Source organism: Abramis brama (genome assembly GCF_963993115.1).
Source record: "Abramis brama genome assembly, chromosome: 25".
NCBI lineage: Eukaryota > Metazoa > Chordata > Actinopteri > Cypriniformes > Leuciscidae > Abramis > Abramis brama.
Genome location: NC_139987.1, coordinates 13,269,875 through 13,287,887, shown reverse-complemented (window position 1 = coordinate 13,287,887; position 18,013 = coordinate 13,269,875). Strand labels below are relative to the sequence as shown.

The 18,013-nt window shown below is 36.4% G+C and overlaps 1 protein-coding gene across 1 annotated transcript in view; it reads left to right on the top strand.

Annotated features, from left to right (window-relative positions):
• Positions 1 to 18,013, top strand: part of fat3b (FAT atypical cadherin 3b) — a 64,269-nt gene that overhangs the window by 43,649 nt on the left and 2,607 nt on the right. Inside the window, exons 21-30 of the mRNA XM_084103685.1 lie at positions 1,567 to 2,108; positions 2,282 to 2,413; positions 3,625 to 3,782; positions 4,048 to 4,522; positions 4,614 to 4,767; positions 8,472 to 9,265; positions 11,314 to 11,415; positions 13,534 to 13,593; positions 17,351 to 17,389; positions 17,641 to 17,706. Of these exons, the coding sequence (XP_083959811.1) occupies positions 1,567 to 2,108; positions 2,282 to 2,413; positions 3,625 to 3,782; positions 4,048 to 4,522; positions 4,614 to 4,767; positions 8,472 to 9,265; positions 11,314 to 11,415; positions 13,534 to 13,593; positions 17,351 to 17,389; positions 17,641 to 17,706 (2,522 nt within the window). The remainder of the gene's footprint in view (positions 1 to 1,566; positions 2,109 to 2,281; positions 2,414 to 3,624; positions 3,783 to 4,047; positions 4,523 to 4,613; positions 4,768 to 8,471; positions 9,266 to 11,313; positions 11,416 to 13,533; positions 13,594 to 17,350; positions 17,390 to 17,640; positions 17,707 to 18,013) is intronic.

Sequence of the window (18,013 nt, the reverse complement as noted above, 5' to 3'; positions counted from 1 at the left end):
TTGACCTTGATATTAAAATATACTCTCACTAGTTTGTTTTATTTAAAGTTTAAATAGTCCTGCATGTCCTCAAACATGACTAGCTAATGCAAATCGTACAGCTTTATTGCTAGCATTTATGAAGACTTTTCAGGCTTGTTGCATTATTTCACAAAATTACAGCTTGATTGTAAATGATGAAAATAATTCGGTATAACACTTGACAATAAGGTTTCATTTGTTAACATTAGTTATCATGATAAAGAACAATACCTATACAGCATTTACAAGTCTTAGTTAATGTTGATCTCAACATTTACCAAAACATTTTTAAGGTCAAAAGTCTTATCTGTTAACATTAGTTAATGCACTGTAAACTAACATGAACATAAACATTTATATTAACCAACATTAAATGCTAATAAATGCTGTAAAAATATATTGCTCATAGTTAGTTTGTGTTAGTTAATGCATTAGACCTTATTGTAAAGCGTTACAAATCAGTTTTTTCTATTGGGGGAAAAAACTATTGGTGCAAAATTGTCGAATGTGGTGGAAATGACAGCTATGGCACTGTCAATATGTGTGTAATTCGATATAACGTAGATCATTTTCACATTGAAAAGTCGATAAGTTTATTTCACTCTTTGTTTACAATTTCATAGTTTTTAAGTAATAATTAATTTTCTAGGACAAGCATAAAACAACCAAATCTAGACATTTAAAAAAATGTTGCATTGTAAATAGTTTCTCAGACTATTTGTGAACTTGTATATAACCAAATTAAATTTAGTTTTAATAAAAAATAAACCGATTAAATGTGCTGGTAGTTAAAGAAAAATAAATCTCTCTTTCTTCAGTGCAATAAATTGGTTAATTAGCAGATTCAGATATAAGCTGAAATCATAATATTATTGGATAATCAATGTATATTTCTACATATGTTTTTGTGCTTGTAAAACTGCAAATTTGCTTCATAATAATCAGTAACCAGTGTTATTTTAGGTTTTATTTTAGTTTTAGTTTTTGCTTTTGTTTTATATTTTTAGTTTACATGTTACTTTTAGTTTAATTCTTAGTGATTTCATTGTGCTTTTGTCATTTAAAAAAATATATATATTGCTATTTGGGTTTAATTCTTTCTTCTTTTTTTTTTACAGTTTTAGTTATAGTTTTTATATATTTCCAGTTAATAATTGTAGTGCCTAAACTTAAATTTATTTCAGTTTATTGCTAATGCAACATTTCTAATTTTCATTTTTGAACTAATATTTCTATTCTATTTTATTTCAGCTTTATTTCAACTAACAGAAATGTTTTTAATAGTGTTTTCAGTAGCCTCATGGGCAGCGCTTCATGCGACCCGATTTCGAGTCCTAGCCTGTAGTCCTTTTCCGGACCCCACCCCCCTCTCTCTCTTACTCCACTTCCTGTCCTCTCTCAAAACTGTACTGCATCTGTATCCGAACAAAGCCAAAAAGGCCAAAAATAAATCTTTAAAAAGAGAAAGAAATGTTTTTTATTAGTTTGTTTTAGTTTACGATAATGACCTTGTCTGTATCTGTAACACCGTGTGTTTTCTCCCAGGTACTCCCTAAACGCTACAGTCAGTGATGGACGGTTTTCTGTAACAGTGGCTGTTAGTGTCCAGGTGGAGCAAGCCACAGATGAGATGGTGCAGAATGCAGTGACTCTGCGTTTCCAAGACCTGACCCCTGAGGATTTTGTGGGTGTTTACATGGAAGACCTGAAGAAGGTTCTCCGCAGCTCACTGGTTGGTGATGGGACGGGTGTTATCGACGGGCCAGACCCCCTCCACATCTTGGGAGTGCAGCCAATTAGTCGCTCCAGTCAGCTGGAGGTGCTTCTTGCCATGGAGACTCCGGATGGGGGTTTTGTGGGCCCAGGGGAACTGGCTCTCAAGCTGGAAGAGGCGAAGGGTTTACTAAAGGGAGCGCTGCGGGTGGTCAACATCCTGGATCAGAGCTGCTCAGGGGAGCTTGAGTGCGAGGAGAGAGTCTGTGAGCTCACCCTCAGTCTCGATCCCATCGGCCTGGTCACCTACACCACCTCCAGAGTGAGCTTCGTGTCGCCACGCTTCAGCAGCAAAGAGATGTGCACATGCCCAGGTTAGAGCTCTGCTGCAGTCTCCAATGATAAAACGGGCTAAACTAATTCAAATATTTATTCTAGGATGCATTTCATAGTATGCATTATTTATCCTTGTAGATTAAATTTTAGCAGTGGCTTGAGTCGCAGAATATCCATTTGCTTGCTCTCTTACTTTTTGTGCCCATTGCAGGAGGAATTTGTCCATCTTCTCTAGAGCTTTGTGATGGCCAAACGTGTCCGTCAGACATGCAGTGTGTGCGCAGCAGCCCCACAGCGCCCTCTCTCTGTCAGTGTCTGCCTGACACACTTGACAAATGCGCAGGTTAGACTCAAATATGTTTTCACGCTGCTCATTTTTAAACTCTGGCTTAAGGCCACTTTTGACCCTGGCTAAAGCAGCATTTCATATTTCAAAAAGGGGGTTAGCAACACTTTTAACATGTAGAATGTAACCGTGAGTTGTGAGCTGGGAAATATTCAAGTGTTTGTCACGTGTTTAGTTGCAGCATATAGGCTAAAGGAAGTAGTTAAAATATTTATATATTTATTAGTGACGGCAAATACATTAACAGCATTGGAAAAGCTGTTTTTAAAAAAGCTATGTATATACTTTCCTGGAAATATTACAAATAAATATTTCTCACTGATTTTCATTGTAGGCCTACATATATTTATTTGAAACTGTATTCATTTGGTTCTTAACTGTAAAGGGAATAGTTTTACATAAATATTTTCTTAAAAAATCAAGTGCATTTTATTTAAATATTAGATTTTACTACTGCCCATACCAAATTTTAAATCATACAAAAAAGAAATGAAACTGCTTTCCTTTGTTACTCCATAATGTATTTGCATTCATTTTAAAGAGTATAGAGATTGATGTGTGCATACTATCATTTATATATATATATATATATATATGTGTGTGTGTGTGTGTGTGTGTGTGTGTGTATATATATATATATATATATATATATATATATATATATATATATATATATATATATATATATATAGAAGACCTACCAAAATGTTTATTCTTTCAAAACTCTTTGTCATTGAAGGGTGTTTTATTACATTGTGCTGGTTTTAACCCTGTGAGAAACCTTTTTTTATTCAGTTAACTCGTTTGAAGAAATTTTTAACAAAGTTAAACCAAATATACTTTTAGAGTTTTTAGCAAAAATAAATTGTAAACACCTGATATAGTTTTACCATACATTTTTCTTTCCATGAAAATAGTCACAGAAGTTGGCATGGCGTTAAAAACAAACAAACATAAACTCTGGGGAAAGTGTATAGCATGATATAATACAAATGATACCATATAGAATTTTTTATTTTGAGCCCCTTCAGCAGTTTGATTTCCTTTCAAATAACATCTCTCTCTTGTGGGATATCCTATGGGTGCATATTCAAGTTACATTTTTAGTGTACATTTTTGAGGTCAAACACTTCTATATCTTTTGTGAAAAAGTTTTTTTTTGTGTTGCTTTTACTTGGACTGATTGATTTCTATGCTTGTGCTGGTAGGCCAGACATCTTTGAGTTTTGCAGGAAACAGTTACATCAAATACAGAGTGACGGACAGTGATAAGTGCGGAGACATGAAGCTGGGCTTGAGAATCAGAACGCTGCAGAGCCAAGGAGTCATCATGTACACACGCGCTGACCCCTGCACACTTCTCAAGGTAAGATGTGAATACACACACACACACACACACACACTATATTTATCAATGCATTTCTTGTCGCTTAAGCACATTTTCCCCCCACATTTTACTGTAATGCAAAAATCAACATTGCGTATCATAATGTAGCAATGTGGAACATGCTTGGCAAAGGGAGCAATGAAAGACTCATCACTCATTAATCATCTTCATAGGTGCAAAAACTTCATTTGGAATTGTCTGATTGTTTGCTCTAGTGAGTGGTTGTGTGTCTGTGTTTGTTCAGATAGAGGAAGGACGTCTGTGGTTTCAGATGGACTGTGACAACAGACTGGACAGCTTGGGCATCTCCGGTCGTCCGATCAATGACGGGTCCTGGCACACCGTGACCCTGGAACTCACCAGTAACTACACTCTCCTTTCTCTGGACGACAGCTATGTGGAGCGCCGGCGTTCTGCGCGGGCCCCTGTCCTCATCTGGCCCCTGGCTGCAGACGGAACGCTATTCTTCGGGGCTCAGGTGTTGAACAGACCAGTGGGCAGAGGCGGGCAGAGGCCCCCACGGGCTCAAGGCGGCTTCCAAGGGTGCCTCGGGTCCATCATGCTCAATGGGAATGAGCTCCCTTTACAAAATAAGAGGAGCCGGTACGCAGAGGTAGCCGGGCTGAGTGACGTGAAGCTGGGATGTGTTTTATTTCCTGATCCGTGCCTCGGAGGGCCGTGCCAGAATGGAGCTTCTTGTGCAAAGCTGCCCTCTGGTGGTGAGAAATAGAAAGCGCGTATAACACTCAGTAGAGTTGTTCAGATTAGCTTTGACTTCTAAGTCTTGGTTCTTACTGCGTTTGTCCTCAGATTTCTCCTGCAGCTGCCTGCCACAGTTCACGGGGTCTCGGTGTGAGGTGGAGGTGTCACCCTGCATGCCCTCACCTTGTCAGAACGGGGGTGATTGTAAGGCTGTGGGGAACACCTTCCTCTGCGGCTGCTTCAAAGGCTTCACAGGACTCATGTAAGACATTTTATTTCTCCATGTACTATTTGTGATTTGTAACCATATACCAATCTTGCGTACATGTCAGACCTTTTCAAATTGTCACACCACAGACAGTTAATACCAAATATATGAGACCTGAAAGGGAAAATAGTCCTCAGTCCTCATATTTATAAATATTTAAATGTTTTAAATATATTTTTATATAATAATGCATATTATTTTATTGGAATAACCCAATAGATCAGGTCAACCTATATAATACATTGAACTATATATTTTTTAAGAGGTTATATATTATGTGTCCAATACAATAAAACCACCTGGTGAGTGAGATAAGTCTTTTAAATCTTTCTAAAATACTGAAAACTTCATGTTTAATTTTTGGTTTCATTTTAAAAACATGATTGGTAGACAATAACATTTTAAGAATAATATACAGTGTGTGTATATGTGATCCTGGACCACAAAACCAGTCATAAGTCGCACGGGTATATTTGTGGCAATAGCCAACAAAACATTGTATGGGTCAAAAAATATATAATTTTTATTTTGTGCTAAAAATCATTAGGATATTAAGTAAATATCATGATCCATGAAGATATTTTGTAAATTTCCTATCTTAAATATATCAAAAATTTACTTTTGTGAGTGTATGCAGCAAAATCGCCAACATAAATGGACAACTTTAAAAGCGTTTTTCTCAATATTTTGTTTTTTTTGCACCCTCAGATTCCAGATCTTCAAATAGTTGTATATCGGCCAAATATTGTCCTACCATAACAAACCATACATAAATGGAAAGCTTATTTATTCAGCTTTCAGATTATGTATAAATCTCAATTTAAAAAAATGTACCCATAAGACTGGTTTTGTGGTCCAGGGTCATATATATCTTAATATGTTATTAATGTCTACCAGTCATGTTTTAATCACCAAATAGTTTTCATGAGATATGATCTAAGACCAATACAATATGTATTAATATAGTACATGTACATAATATAGTATTTAAAACATAAAATCTGAAAGTCTGTGGACTTTATTTTCCGTGATTGGTAAACATTAAAAGCTGTTTAAAGTATTTTGTCTTTTGACAATCAAAAACATAATTACAATTTTGCTAATAATATTATATTTTTGTTTGTTAAATTGCTTTTAGTTAGAATTCTTTGGACGTGATATTTATGTTTATCTCGATACAAAAGTGAAATTGTGTTTCTTCTGAAATAATGTTTGGTAAGAATCCCTTGCATTTGAGCAGAATTGTGTTGTAGAGAGCAGGTAACCAGCAGCTCACTTTAATTACACTCTTCTGAAAGTCATTATCCTTAGTGTTCACCTTCTGTTTTCCATCTGAGACCTCGACTACTGGTTCAATAAATGCGTGACACTGTAAAATGGGTATGTTGTTTACTTGTGTTAATTAGACCTTTATCACTAATTACTAAAATCACTTAGTAAATAAAGAACAGATTTTAGAGCAATCCATCACAGAAATCCCATTAAGGCTTCTCTAATTTCTTTGTGCTATGATGATTTTTTTTTTTTTTTCTTTTTTTTTTTTCATATAGATGAATTGGAGTTATTTATCCACTAGATGATGCTGTTGTTTCTTTAAGCAGACCTAAACCTACACCTGAACAAAACTGACTGAGAAAAATTGGATACTGTGACCTGAACCTTTTTCCTTAAAAATGGCCTTTTATATTGTGGAGAGAAAGTAATAAAAACATAATTGTTTTTATATAACTACAATATAACTACTTTCTCTGCATTTCCAGCTGTGTCATTATGTTACACAATTCAAACAACCCTCTCATTATGTTCTCTTATGCTCACTTGAGAAAGTCGTTGAAATTTCTTGCACTTAGAGTACAAGTTAAGAGGTCTCTGAAAAGCAGATCATCACATATTTGCTATTTGCAGCACAGTTGGGAATTTGAGTTCTGCTAAATATGAAAATGTATGAATCTTTAAAGGCAGCAAAAAACCTCTCTCTTTCTCTCTGCTTCTGAGAACCAATCAGATAATGAGAGAGAAACTAATGCTATGTTCAGAATAGCATAGTAGTTATTATTCATGCTGTTTATAGTAAGTATAGTGTGTGTGTGAAGTAAGTATAGTATATTTGTATACTGTATGGCAGTTTTCTGTATAGACAAATTACCAACACTACCGTTGAAAGATTGAGTTCAGTAAGTTAAAAAAAAGAAGAAGAAATTAACACTTTTATTTGAATTCAATTCACATTTATTTGTATAGCGTTTTTCACAATACATATCGTTTCAAAGCAGCTTTACAGAAAATGCATGTCTATTACAATTTAAAGTGATCTGTTATCAGAGGTGACTGTGTCAAAACTAATGTCCATATGTCAGAAATGTACAGTTCTAAGACAATACAAATCATGCAGTTAGCTGACATCATTTATTAATTTTAGGCAGAAACAATGAGCACATTAAAGTAATTATTACAAGTTGTGAACATTGGTTACAATCCAATAGAAATTGAGCAGTGGTGCATGCAGATTCAGAGATTGCGTCATCTGATGAATAGCCTTCCTGATGATGTGGACTTAGTATTAGTGACTTAGATATCCTAGGCACTACCAAAAGTCCAGAGTTTTGTAATATTTAAGAGCATGATGGATAGTAGGGTCATAGAAGATCGGTTAAATACACAGGAGCTAAACCATTTAGGGCCTTAGGTCAGTAGCACTACTTTGGAATTGAAACAGAACATAATGGGTAGCCAGTGTAGAGATAATAAAATTGGTGTTATATGATCATATTTTCTTGACCTGGTAAGAACTCTAGCAGCTGCATTTTGGACTAATTGTAGCTTGTTTATTGAGGATGCAGGACAACCAGCAAGTAATGCATTACAGTAATCTAGTCTAGAGGTCATAAATGCATGAAACTACATTTTCTGCAACAGAAGCAGGTAGCATGTTCCGTAGCTTAGTGATGTTTCTGAGGTGGAAGAAAGCTGTTTTTGTAATATATCGAAAGACAAGTTGCTGTCTAATATAACACCCAGGTCTTAAACTGTAGAGGATGAAGTAACAGTACATCCCTCCAAATGCAAATTGTATTCTAAGAGCTTCTGTGTTCAGGTTTTTGGTCCAATAAGTAATACACCTGTCTTATCTGAATTTAATAGAATATCTTTAACACACTCCTTCAACTTGGATAATTTGTAGATTTAATTTGGTTGTGATGAAATATATAACTGAGTATCAGCAGCGTCATCTTGGAAACTAATTCCATGTTTTCTTATAATATTACCAATTGGCAGCATATATATTGAAAATAACAGAGGGCCTAACACAGATCCTTGTGGCACTCCATAATTTACTGACACTATAAGGCCTGTCCCTGAATACCAGTGTAATTTTGTTGTCGATCTAAGAGTATGTTATGATCTATTGTGTCGAACGCAGCACTAAGATCAAGTAAAACTAGTATTGAGATACAGCATTGGTTAGATGCTAGAAGTAAATCACTTGTAATTTTAATGAGCGCAGTTGCTGTGCTATGACAATAAAAATTCACTCTGAAAACTCTCACTGCATAAGTAAATGATGAGATAATTTTCATTTTTGGATAGAGTATCCCTTTAATATATAGTATGCAGTATATACTGCACAGTATACAGTAAATAGGCTATTGGGAATTAAATACTAGCTTTCTAACACAAATAAATCCTTCTGTCCACAGATGCGACGAGGATGTGAACGAATGTGAGAGGGAGGAGTGTGAGAACGGAGGGGCTTGTGTGAACACATTTGGAGCCTTCTACTGTAACTGCACCGTGGGCTTCGAGGGTCAGTTCTGCGGGCAGCCGTCTCTGGACGGCCCAGACACTCAGGCTGAGGCGCTGTCATACGTCGGACCGGGAGAGATCATCGGCATCGGCGTGTTGCTCTTCGTGGTGCTAGTTCTGCTGACCCTGCTGGCCGCGTTCCGTAAAAAAGTGTTCCGGAAGGACTGGAGCCGAGGGGAGGCAGTGGGCATCTCCACAGAGACCAACTACATGCTGCAGAAGACGGGCATGGGATCCGAGGGCATTGAGTTCAAAGCCGTCCGGGTCAGTGGCGAGTGTCGTGCTAGCCTCTACCGAAACGACAGCGTAGGAGGGCCGCCCCAGGTCATGGTGCGCCCCACGGCTTACACGCTTCCCTGCTGCCAGGGAATCCCTCGAGGGGGAACGGAGAAGGCAGAAGGAGGGCTGGCCACCCTCTCCTGCCCTCCCCAGATGAGCACCTTCCAGGCGGATCCGCCGCACATCCTCGGGATGCCACGGAGAGGTGTGGCCGTCTGCAGCGTGGCGCCCAATCTTCCCTCATCCATGTCCCCAAACCCGTCCGAACGCAGTCCTATCCGCAAACCACCGTGGGAAGAGGACGAGGAGGACGAAGATGAAGACAACATTATGGAACATCGAGTCCAAGCTCTGGAGTGGGAAGACAGGGGTTATCAGGCGAATGGAGGGGAAGCGTACAGAGCTGAGGGTAATGGAGTGGCGCGCACACACACCCCACTCGTCTCAGATCAAACGGAGGTTGACAGAACTGCAGCCAGAGCGATTTCAGCGTGACTCCATAACTCCCCATGGCCAATTAAATGCCAGCCTTTGTGTGGATGAGATTATACATATGCACCCTGGTCTCCATTCGTAAAATCCGTCGTACAATAATGTGTGATGGAGTGCAATTACCTTAGAGATAACATGAGGCTTTCACACAAAAGGAGGTTGTGAAGCATTTAGAGTCTCTCCGCATGATTCAAACAGAAACATCCACATGATAAATGCTATGCATAATGCTTTAATTACAATGAGATACATTAGTGGCCAAAAGTGATGGCAGGAGGAGATATTTGTTTTTAATGACCCTACAAGTTCAATGAAATCATCAGAATATGAGGAAAATATTTCATGTTTTGCAGCTATTTTAAATATGAAGGAAGAACAAAACATTAAACTTGTTAAGGTGTTTATCTGGCAAAAAGTAGGCGTAGTAGGCAAACTACTGCTACAGGTTTTATTTTACTATGCGAAAAAAGCATAGAAAAACAAAACGCTCACAGGAAAAAGCATATAATGACTACAACATAATCAGTTATCAATATTTCCTTGGTTCTCTCATGTTTGTTAATTTTTTCCCTTTCCCTTTTTTTTTTTTTTTTTTTTTTTTTTTTGCCTGTGCCTGGCCAAGAATTGTCCACACAGTTTAACAAATAATCTTTGACACATTTTTAATAATATGTGAATAAAGAGTGAATATGTTAATTTTTTTCTTGCATCACTTTTGGCCACTTCTTTATGAAAAATAACTGGGTTTTAATCAAATCTCCTTTCTATGATTTCGTATTTAGCGAATTTTCAAATTGGCTCCATCTTGAAAATTGACCAGGGACTCATAAATTGTTTCAAAACAAACCAGTTTATAGTAATCAGAACCATCTGCCATGCTATAGCAGCCAGCAGGAGCCGTGCTGTAGAAATAGGCCAACAGGAGCCTTTTTTCCCTCATAAATTATTTAACAGTCTGGCCATGCAGGTAGGCAGCTAGTACATGTGTGAGGGCGATTATTACACTTCCGCTTGTGTAACCGTGTTACATGCGTCCACAGATTTTCTCTGGGCATTGTGTTCTAAATCGAATGATCTTGGTCTTGTTAGTGTTTTCTTCAAGCAGAAACTCATTTGTCACGAACTGTTTGCTAGCTTTAGCAGTGTGTTGTCTGGGATGAATGTAGGACAGATATTATTGCTCTTTAACTTTAACAGATTTGAAAGATTTGCATGTCGTAGATTGAGAGCATTAAGCTTTCAATGCTGTTTCATTAGTTCATATGTGCATGTCTGATTTTGGATATTAGATGTCTGTTTGGTGAATGCAAATGGGCCAGTAGTCTAAACAAAAAGTGATAGTAAAGACATTTATGTTATGTGATGTTCAACTTTCTATTGATCAAAGAATCCTGACAAAATATATATTACTTAAAAATATTAAGCAGCACAACTGTTTTCAACATTAATAATAATATGAAATATTTCTTGAGCACCAAATCAGCATATTAGAATGATTTCTGAAGGATCATGTGACACTGAACACTGGAGTAATAATGATGCTGAAAATTCAGCTTTGCCATCACAGTAATACATAACATTTTAAAATATATTACAATAAAAAAAACTATTATTTTAATTAGTAATACTACTTCACAATATTACTTTTTTTAAAAATACATTCAAATACTTTTTTGTATTTTTTTATTTTATTCAAATTTCTTTCCAAAAATAAAGATTTAAACAATTTTGTACAGCTATAATATTACTGTATGACAGCTATAAATTCATAAACACACTTTAGCTGGAAAATTATGACCAAGACATTGACAGCAACTCTCTCGATGGCCCTGGACCATTGCTATCGTTGATCCCTGTTACATGTACTTTTGTTATGACTGTATTTGCATGTATTGTATAGCACAAATGCATGTATTTGCACGTGTATGGCTCTGTATAAAGATCTGCTGTTGTACTCTTCTGCAGAAGCTGGAAATGCAGCAGAGGTTGTCGCCAGCTTCTCCGACAGCAGCACCAGCGAGGCACACTCCCTCAGGTCTTTCCAGTCTGATTCCTGCGATGACAGTGGTGAGCTTTCCTCATGCATCGCAAGGTCCAAAGTTCTTAACATACCCTCCAAACAACCTCCAAAAAAAAAACTTCCACTGCTCAAAGAACTTTTGAAGTTTATCTCGCCACTCTGGAAAAGTTCAGCAAATGTTTTTAAAAGGTGGACTGTTGCTTTAGGGCATTTTTTCCTATTAGGCTTTAATCATTCAGTTAGTACTGTAACCATCAAAATATTAGGCTGTATACTATATATATTGTACGTTTCACAGTCCAAATCCCACATGATCCTACAAAAATCATTAGGGCAAGACTAAAGCTTCTGAATAAACCACAGAGTAATTTAAATAACATAATGAATGAACCCTCTGCGTTGATGTTTTTTTCACTGTTTGTTACGTAAGCTTTGTCTTTGTAATGTAATATTTGTAATGAATTTGAGGCAAAGAAGCGGGCTGGGAAGCGGATCCACCTGCAGGTTTAAAGTGCGAACACAAAGTAACAAAGTGAAAACACGGAACAGGTGGAAACACTAAACCAGAGAATGTCTATTCAACGACTGACAGAGAACAAGTGAAACAAGGGATTATATACACAGGCAGACAAGCTTAACAAGATAGACCTACAAATAACTGCAAAACTTTGCAAGCAACTATAAAACTTCGAATTTACACAAATAGGCTGAATTACTTGTCGAGAAGAAAGCAGGCAACTTCGGCGTCCGTTTTAAAATCTTTGCTCCTCATGAGCTCTTTCCATCTGGGAAAAGTTAATATTGACACTCCAATATTGACTTTGGTCTTGCTGATTTGCCTGTCGCGTTGACGTTTTAATTCTCTCTTTCGCTTCCTTGGAGACTCTGCTACATGTCCTCGAAAATAGGCGTGATCCTCCATCTTCAGCAATCTTTCAAATCTGCCGGCAGTCGCGAGTAATCTCCCCCTCGCATTCGTCACGGTGTCACTGAGTGTAAAACGCGAAAGGCGAAGCTTGAATTTCCAGGTATGTCCCTCTTTGGCGAATGTATTTTCAAGATGGAGGCGCAACATGGCTGCCGCCATTCGAGCGACTCGCTCGTATGTATTCTAAATGGCAGATTTTACGCTTACGAGAATACTTTATTAGTTGGTGGAAGTAATTACACATGAATGAGCACATATACTTTTGATAGAACAAAGTGTTTTTTGCTAAGAATCAACTTAAAAAGTTACACAGTGTAGCTTTAAAAACATAAATTCAACACATAACAAAAAAAAATAAAAAATCAAAAACATACAATCTACTCCACTTTACTGAAAAAAGTTTGTATTCTTTTTATTAAGCTAAAAGGGCATGCCGTGACGTATTGATCACGTAATACGAATTCAGAGGTTAGAGTTTACCAAACTCGAACTTTAGAACCCAGCGAAATCCGAAACTTCTTTGCATGAGCTTGCTTTTCCAATGTCACGCATTCGCATGCATTTGAATGCAAGTCAATGGAACGAAAAATGCAGTTTGACTGAATAGTCAGTAAACCTCAAGCACTATATTACAAGTCTTCTAAAGCTGTACGATAACTTTTAGTGAGGGACAGACTGATAGTTAAGTCAACTTTGGGTCACTTCCTATATCTATATACCTAAATGACCTGATTAAAAACACACAAATGCAACATTACCACATTAACCTATACATACACTCTCACGCAACCATCCGTAATATTATAACCTAATTTTAGGCAGAAGTAACAGATTATTCCATTCACCTAATTAAGATGACTTGCATTGTCTGATCTTTCCAAAAGGAAATCATGAGGATTAGTGATAACCGTACCCTGCTTTAACATAGTGACAGCCTGAATAGGTCAGAGCAGTAATTACAATCCATCTGCCTTTGAAATGCTCTCCAAAAGCGATTGCTATTATGACTCAGTAGTGTATTATCAGTTCTGCTGTACAAAATAGATGTAAGACTGACACATCAGAGGTCCACTTGCTTTTGTTTAGCTGATTTCATGACACTGGAGGATTACAAACAAGACAAAGTGATTTATATAAATGCTTATGTAAGGTTTTCATTGAATATTGGATGTTGGTTTGACGTGCTTGATCATTTATTCAATTGTTGCCTGACATTTTACACTTGTTAATGTCCTAGCTTCCATAGTGACAGTGATACGACTGGTAAATAATGCAGTGGATACCATTGAAAATGAAGGTATGACTCAATTTTCATATTACTGAATGAATGGGGTTTTTTTTTCCTCAAAGGATTTAACAAATATTATTCTTTATTTTTCTGTTTTAAATATTATTTTTAGGGGTTCAACGCATAGCGCTGAAACCCTATTGTAATTGTTAGGATTTTCAAAGTTCAACATTCTGCCCTAAAAGTGATCGGGAAGACCCTACCGTAAGTTGTAGAGACGTGAAACTTGGTAGTACTCACACCGCCTACAACGTCACTAATGCTCGCCCCAGTCAGCCTGTAGGTGGTGCTACAGCGATCAAAACTATGAAATCACCCATAACTTAAACCATTAAGGTCCCGATATACTTCAAGTGAAATCGAAGAATGAACTGATTTCTGTCAAAATCAGGCCAAAACGAAGTTCGAAACAGCTTGCCTAAGCAAACGTTCCAGAAAAGTTCTCCCTGGCTGACAAACACCTTTGTACCACCATTGGTCCATGGTGATTGCTTAATAGGTAGGTGTGCGCGTAGGCTCCACCTTCTTCCACGTGGAAATCTTTTCCACATCATTTCTCCTGTTCAGTCCATCGAGGTCAGACGTCCTCAAGTGAAAACATGAACATGACTTTACTAGAGTGGTGAATTGCAGAGCTTGTGCAAACAAACATATCCACGTTGCTACGATCAGATGCTTTTCTTATGCTGTTTTCTCAAGTTTGTTTTGTTTATTTTGTTATTGAGAGAGCAAAGCGCACAGCACTTATTCATTTAAACGCCACTCTTAGCAATATGGGCGGCGTCAGATGTTCGATAACAGGATATCGCTGCTATTTCGAACTTTGTTTTACCCCTAAATGAAGAACAAAAAAGAACTTCGCCGTGAGTGTATCGAGGCCTTTAGTCGCAGGCTCAAAGTGAACAAAACTTGTGTCTTGGATCTTCGCCCTGACGAATTCTGGTATTTTTGAACCTACTTTTGTGAACTAGTAGGTTTTTTCGCCCGATTGGAACCAAACCAGTGAAGAAAGATTGACTGATTGTCTGATTGTCAAAAATTGTCCCAAAAAAAAAAAAAGTCGTTTGTGACGGGACGAAATTTTCGAAGTGGGCTTTTACTAAAACTTATCCCGTTTTTTCCCCAAAGGATTTAAAAAAATATTATTTATTTTTCTGTTTAAATATTATTTAATTAATTATTGATATACTATTTTAAACTAATTATTTATATATAAAATTAAAATTATTGTTTGTTCTGTTTGAGTATGATTTCATTTTTAGTAAAAATATTTAGTAATAATTTAAAAAATATTATCATGTACATATTATTAATGAATATAGTAACATCATCATTACAAAATAAATCCAAAAAGTGATCAGGACCTTGATTTACCTGCTTATTAAAGCTACTAGGCAAATTAAACATTTTCAACTCAAATCAATATTTCATGTCCATTTATTTATTTATTATATGAGAAGAATGAGGGCACAGAGCTATACGGGAGACATCCAGCGCTGCTAGGAAATCGGTTGCCTGGATACAGCGGTCAATCACACAGTTTAGCATCATTATAGAAAAAAAACTGACCACAGAATGCTGCAATTGAGAGAAAGTATTGAGCTGTAGAGTAATATTTTATGTTATCCTGTTTAAATATTATAGGGATCAAAAACCATGCTGCATGAAAAGGTAAAGGTAAAATCCCAGAGCGAAGTGTCCAATCATGCGGGAGTTCAGTCCACACCGGAGAAAGTGGGATTAAATCCGTTAATTAAACTGCACAACTCGTATAAAACCAGGGTTTAGACTCGCTCTCTAATCACTCACATAATCCAGTTGCATTGAAAACCTGAACTATTGAACTACCCTTCAGTTACTGAAGAACAGTATCCCTATCCTCCGTGGCAGTGACCTGGTTTTGAAGCGCACCAGAACCAGTCTCTAATTAAACCTGCCCTAGCCCAAAGCTGTTTCCAATCAGTGCAAAAACAAGCTGTTTGCTTGAAAGTCTCACACACTATGGTAATTCATGCTGTCTGAGGAGTTCGCAGCTCCACCTTACTTCTCAGAGGTCTGGATGAAAGTGGACTGTTTTTGTTGGTTATGCTAAACAGCACAGTTTGATTTACCCAAGTAGGACATGCTCCTGGTTTAAAGACTTTTTGTGGGACTTGAACCAGCATTCTTTTACTTTGAAAGTGTAAACTTTCAGTTGTTACCTTGAAGATGCTTTCTATTGTTAAATTACATTGGTGTCACCTAATGTAATCAGATTCATTTAATTTTATTAATGATAGTATATACTATTATATTATTAATTATATTAATTAATATAAGTTTCAGATATATTTTAAATGAATATATGTAATACAGTTTTATTTATATTTTACAAATATGTGACCCTGGATCACAAAACCAGTCATAAATCACATGGGTATATTTGTGGCAATAGCCAACAATACATTGTATGGGTCAAAATTATCGTTTTTTCTTTTATGCCAAAAATCATTAGGATATTAAGTAAAGATCATGTTCCATGAAGATATTTAGTACATTTCCTACCGTAAATATATAAAATATATTTTTTTGTGAGTGAATGAAGCACAATCGCGAACATAAATGGACAACTTTAAAGACGATTTTCTCAATGTTTCGATTTTTTTGCATCCTCAGATTTCAGATTTTCAAATAGTATCTCGGCTAAATATTATCACATCCTAACAAACCATACATGAATGGAAAGCTTATTTTTTCAACTTTCAGATGATATATAAATCTCAATTTCAAAAAAATTGACCCATGTGACTGGTTTTGTGGTCCAGGGTCACATATTAATATTTTTAATATTGTTGTAATATTAAAGTCTACAAAATTACATATTTAAGCTTTTTTCCTCATGCCTTAAAATAGCTTGAATGTAACTCTACACCATTGCCTCATTTAGTAAAGGTGGTTCTATGAATATGCAAATTAGCCCCGCCTCCACTCACTCTCACCAGCTCAGAGATCCACTCTGTGACGATCACATGGTTACAAGGTTGTTTGGGACGTCAGAAACACCAGCGATTCCAAACCACATTTTTGAAACTGTCTTTGGTTCACTGCAGTTTTATAGAGAAAATACTCAGCAATGGTGTTGACTTGTGACTTTTCGCACGGTTTGTCTTAAAGCATATTAAAAACATTACATAGACATATAAACAACATTAAAAACTTGATTTTCACCACAGGGGGACATTAAATATATTTTTTAATGTTAATTAAACATCAATTAGCTGTTATTTTTACTTTAATTAAAACTTGTAATTGAATTAAGTACTCCTAAGCTTAACTCTTACATGTACAAATTAAGAAGGAAATCATTGAGTAATGATAATATTCACTAGTTATTAGGGGTGTAACGGTACACAGAAGTCACAGTTAAGTTCGTACCACAGTTTTGGGGTCACGGTTCGGTACAACAGGAAAAATCAAGGTTTCTAGGTCTTGCTAGGTTTCTTTTCATTTATTTTGAACAGACAGTAACTTGCAAATTACAGTTTGTTCCCCCTAGCAGCATTTAATCCCTTAGTTGGTACAGTACAGCGTCCTTTAGTGTATTAGCCAGGACACGCGTCTCATTATGTCTCATTATAACAGCAGAAACAACTTAAATGACGGTTCGGAAGGGATACATGTACCGTTACACCCCTACTAGTTATCTATTGCTAAAATCTGATTGGTTTAGGCCAGGCCGGGCCAGCTAGAATGTTGATTTAGTCACATTTTCCTCTTCTTCTAACAGTTGCAGGTCTGGGTGATGTGCAGCCTCACAGTACCTCCTGTGAGTCCACTTTATGTTTGCTTTTATTGTTTCATTTTACTTTACTAATATCTGTCCCTTTGTTTCACATGGTCATGCATATTTATAAACCTTCACATGCACCTCATATTAGAACATTCCATCTTCAAATATTTCATCAAGCATAAACAAGTCGATTGTTCTGTCTGTTTTTATTTTATTTTATTTTGCTGTTTGTTGTTCATTTGTTTTCATCTCATAACTCATCAAAACACATGTATGTCTTTTCACAGCAAGCCCACACCTCCACTGTAAGGATAGGATATGCCTGAAATTCGTCAAAAAGTATTTAATGAATTGTAAGAGCTCACATCTGCGTTTACTGTACTAAACAAGGTAGCTCTTATCTAAAATGCATCTTGTGTATTTAAATATAATCAAGGAGAATTTTCAAAGAACATTTTTTTGTACATTTTGTGTGTGTGTGTGTGTGTGTGTGTGTGTGTGTGTGTGTATATATATATATATATATATATATATATATATATATATATATATATATATATATGTATGTATGTATGTGTATATATATGTATGTATATATATGTATATATATGTGTGTGTGCGCAAATATATGTGTATATATATATGTGTATATGTATGTAT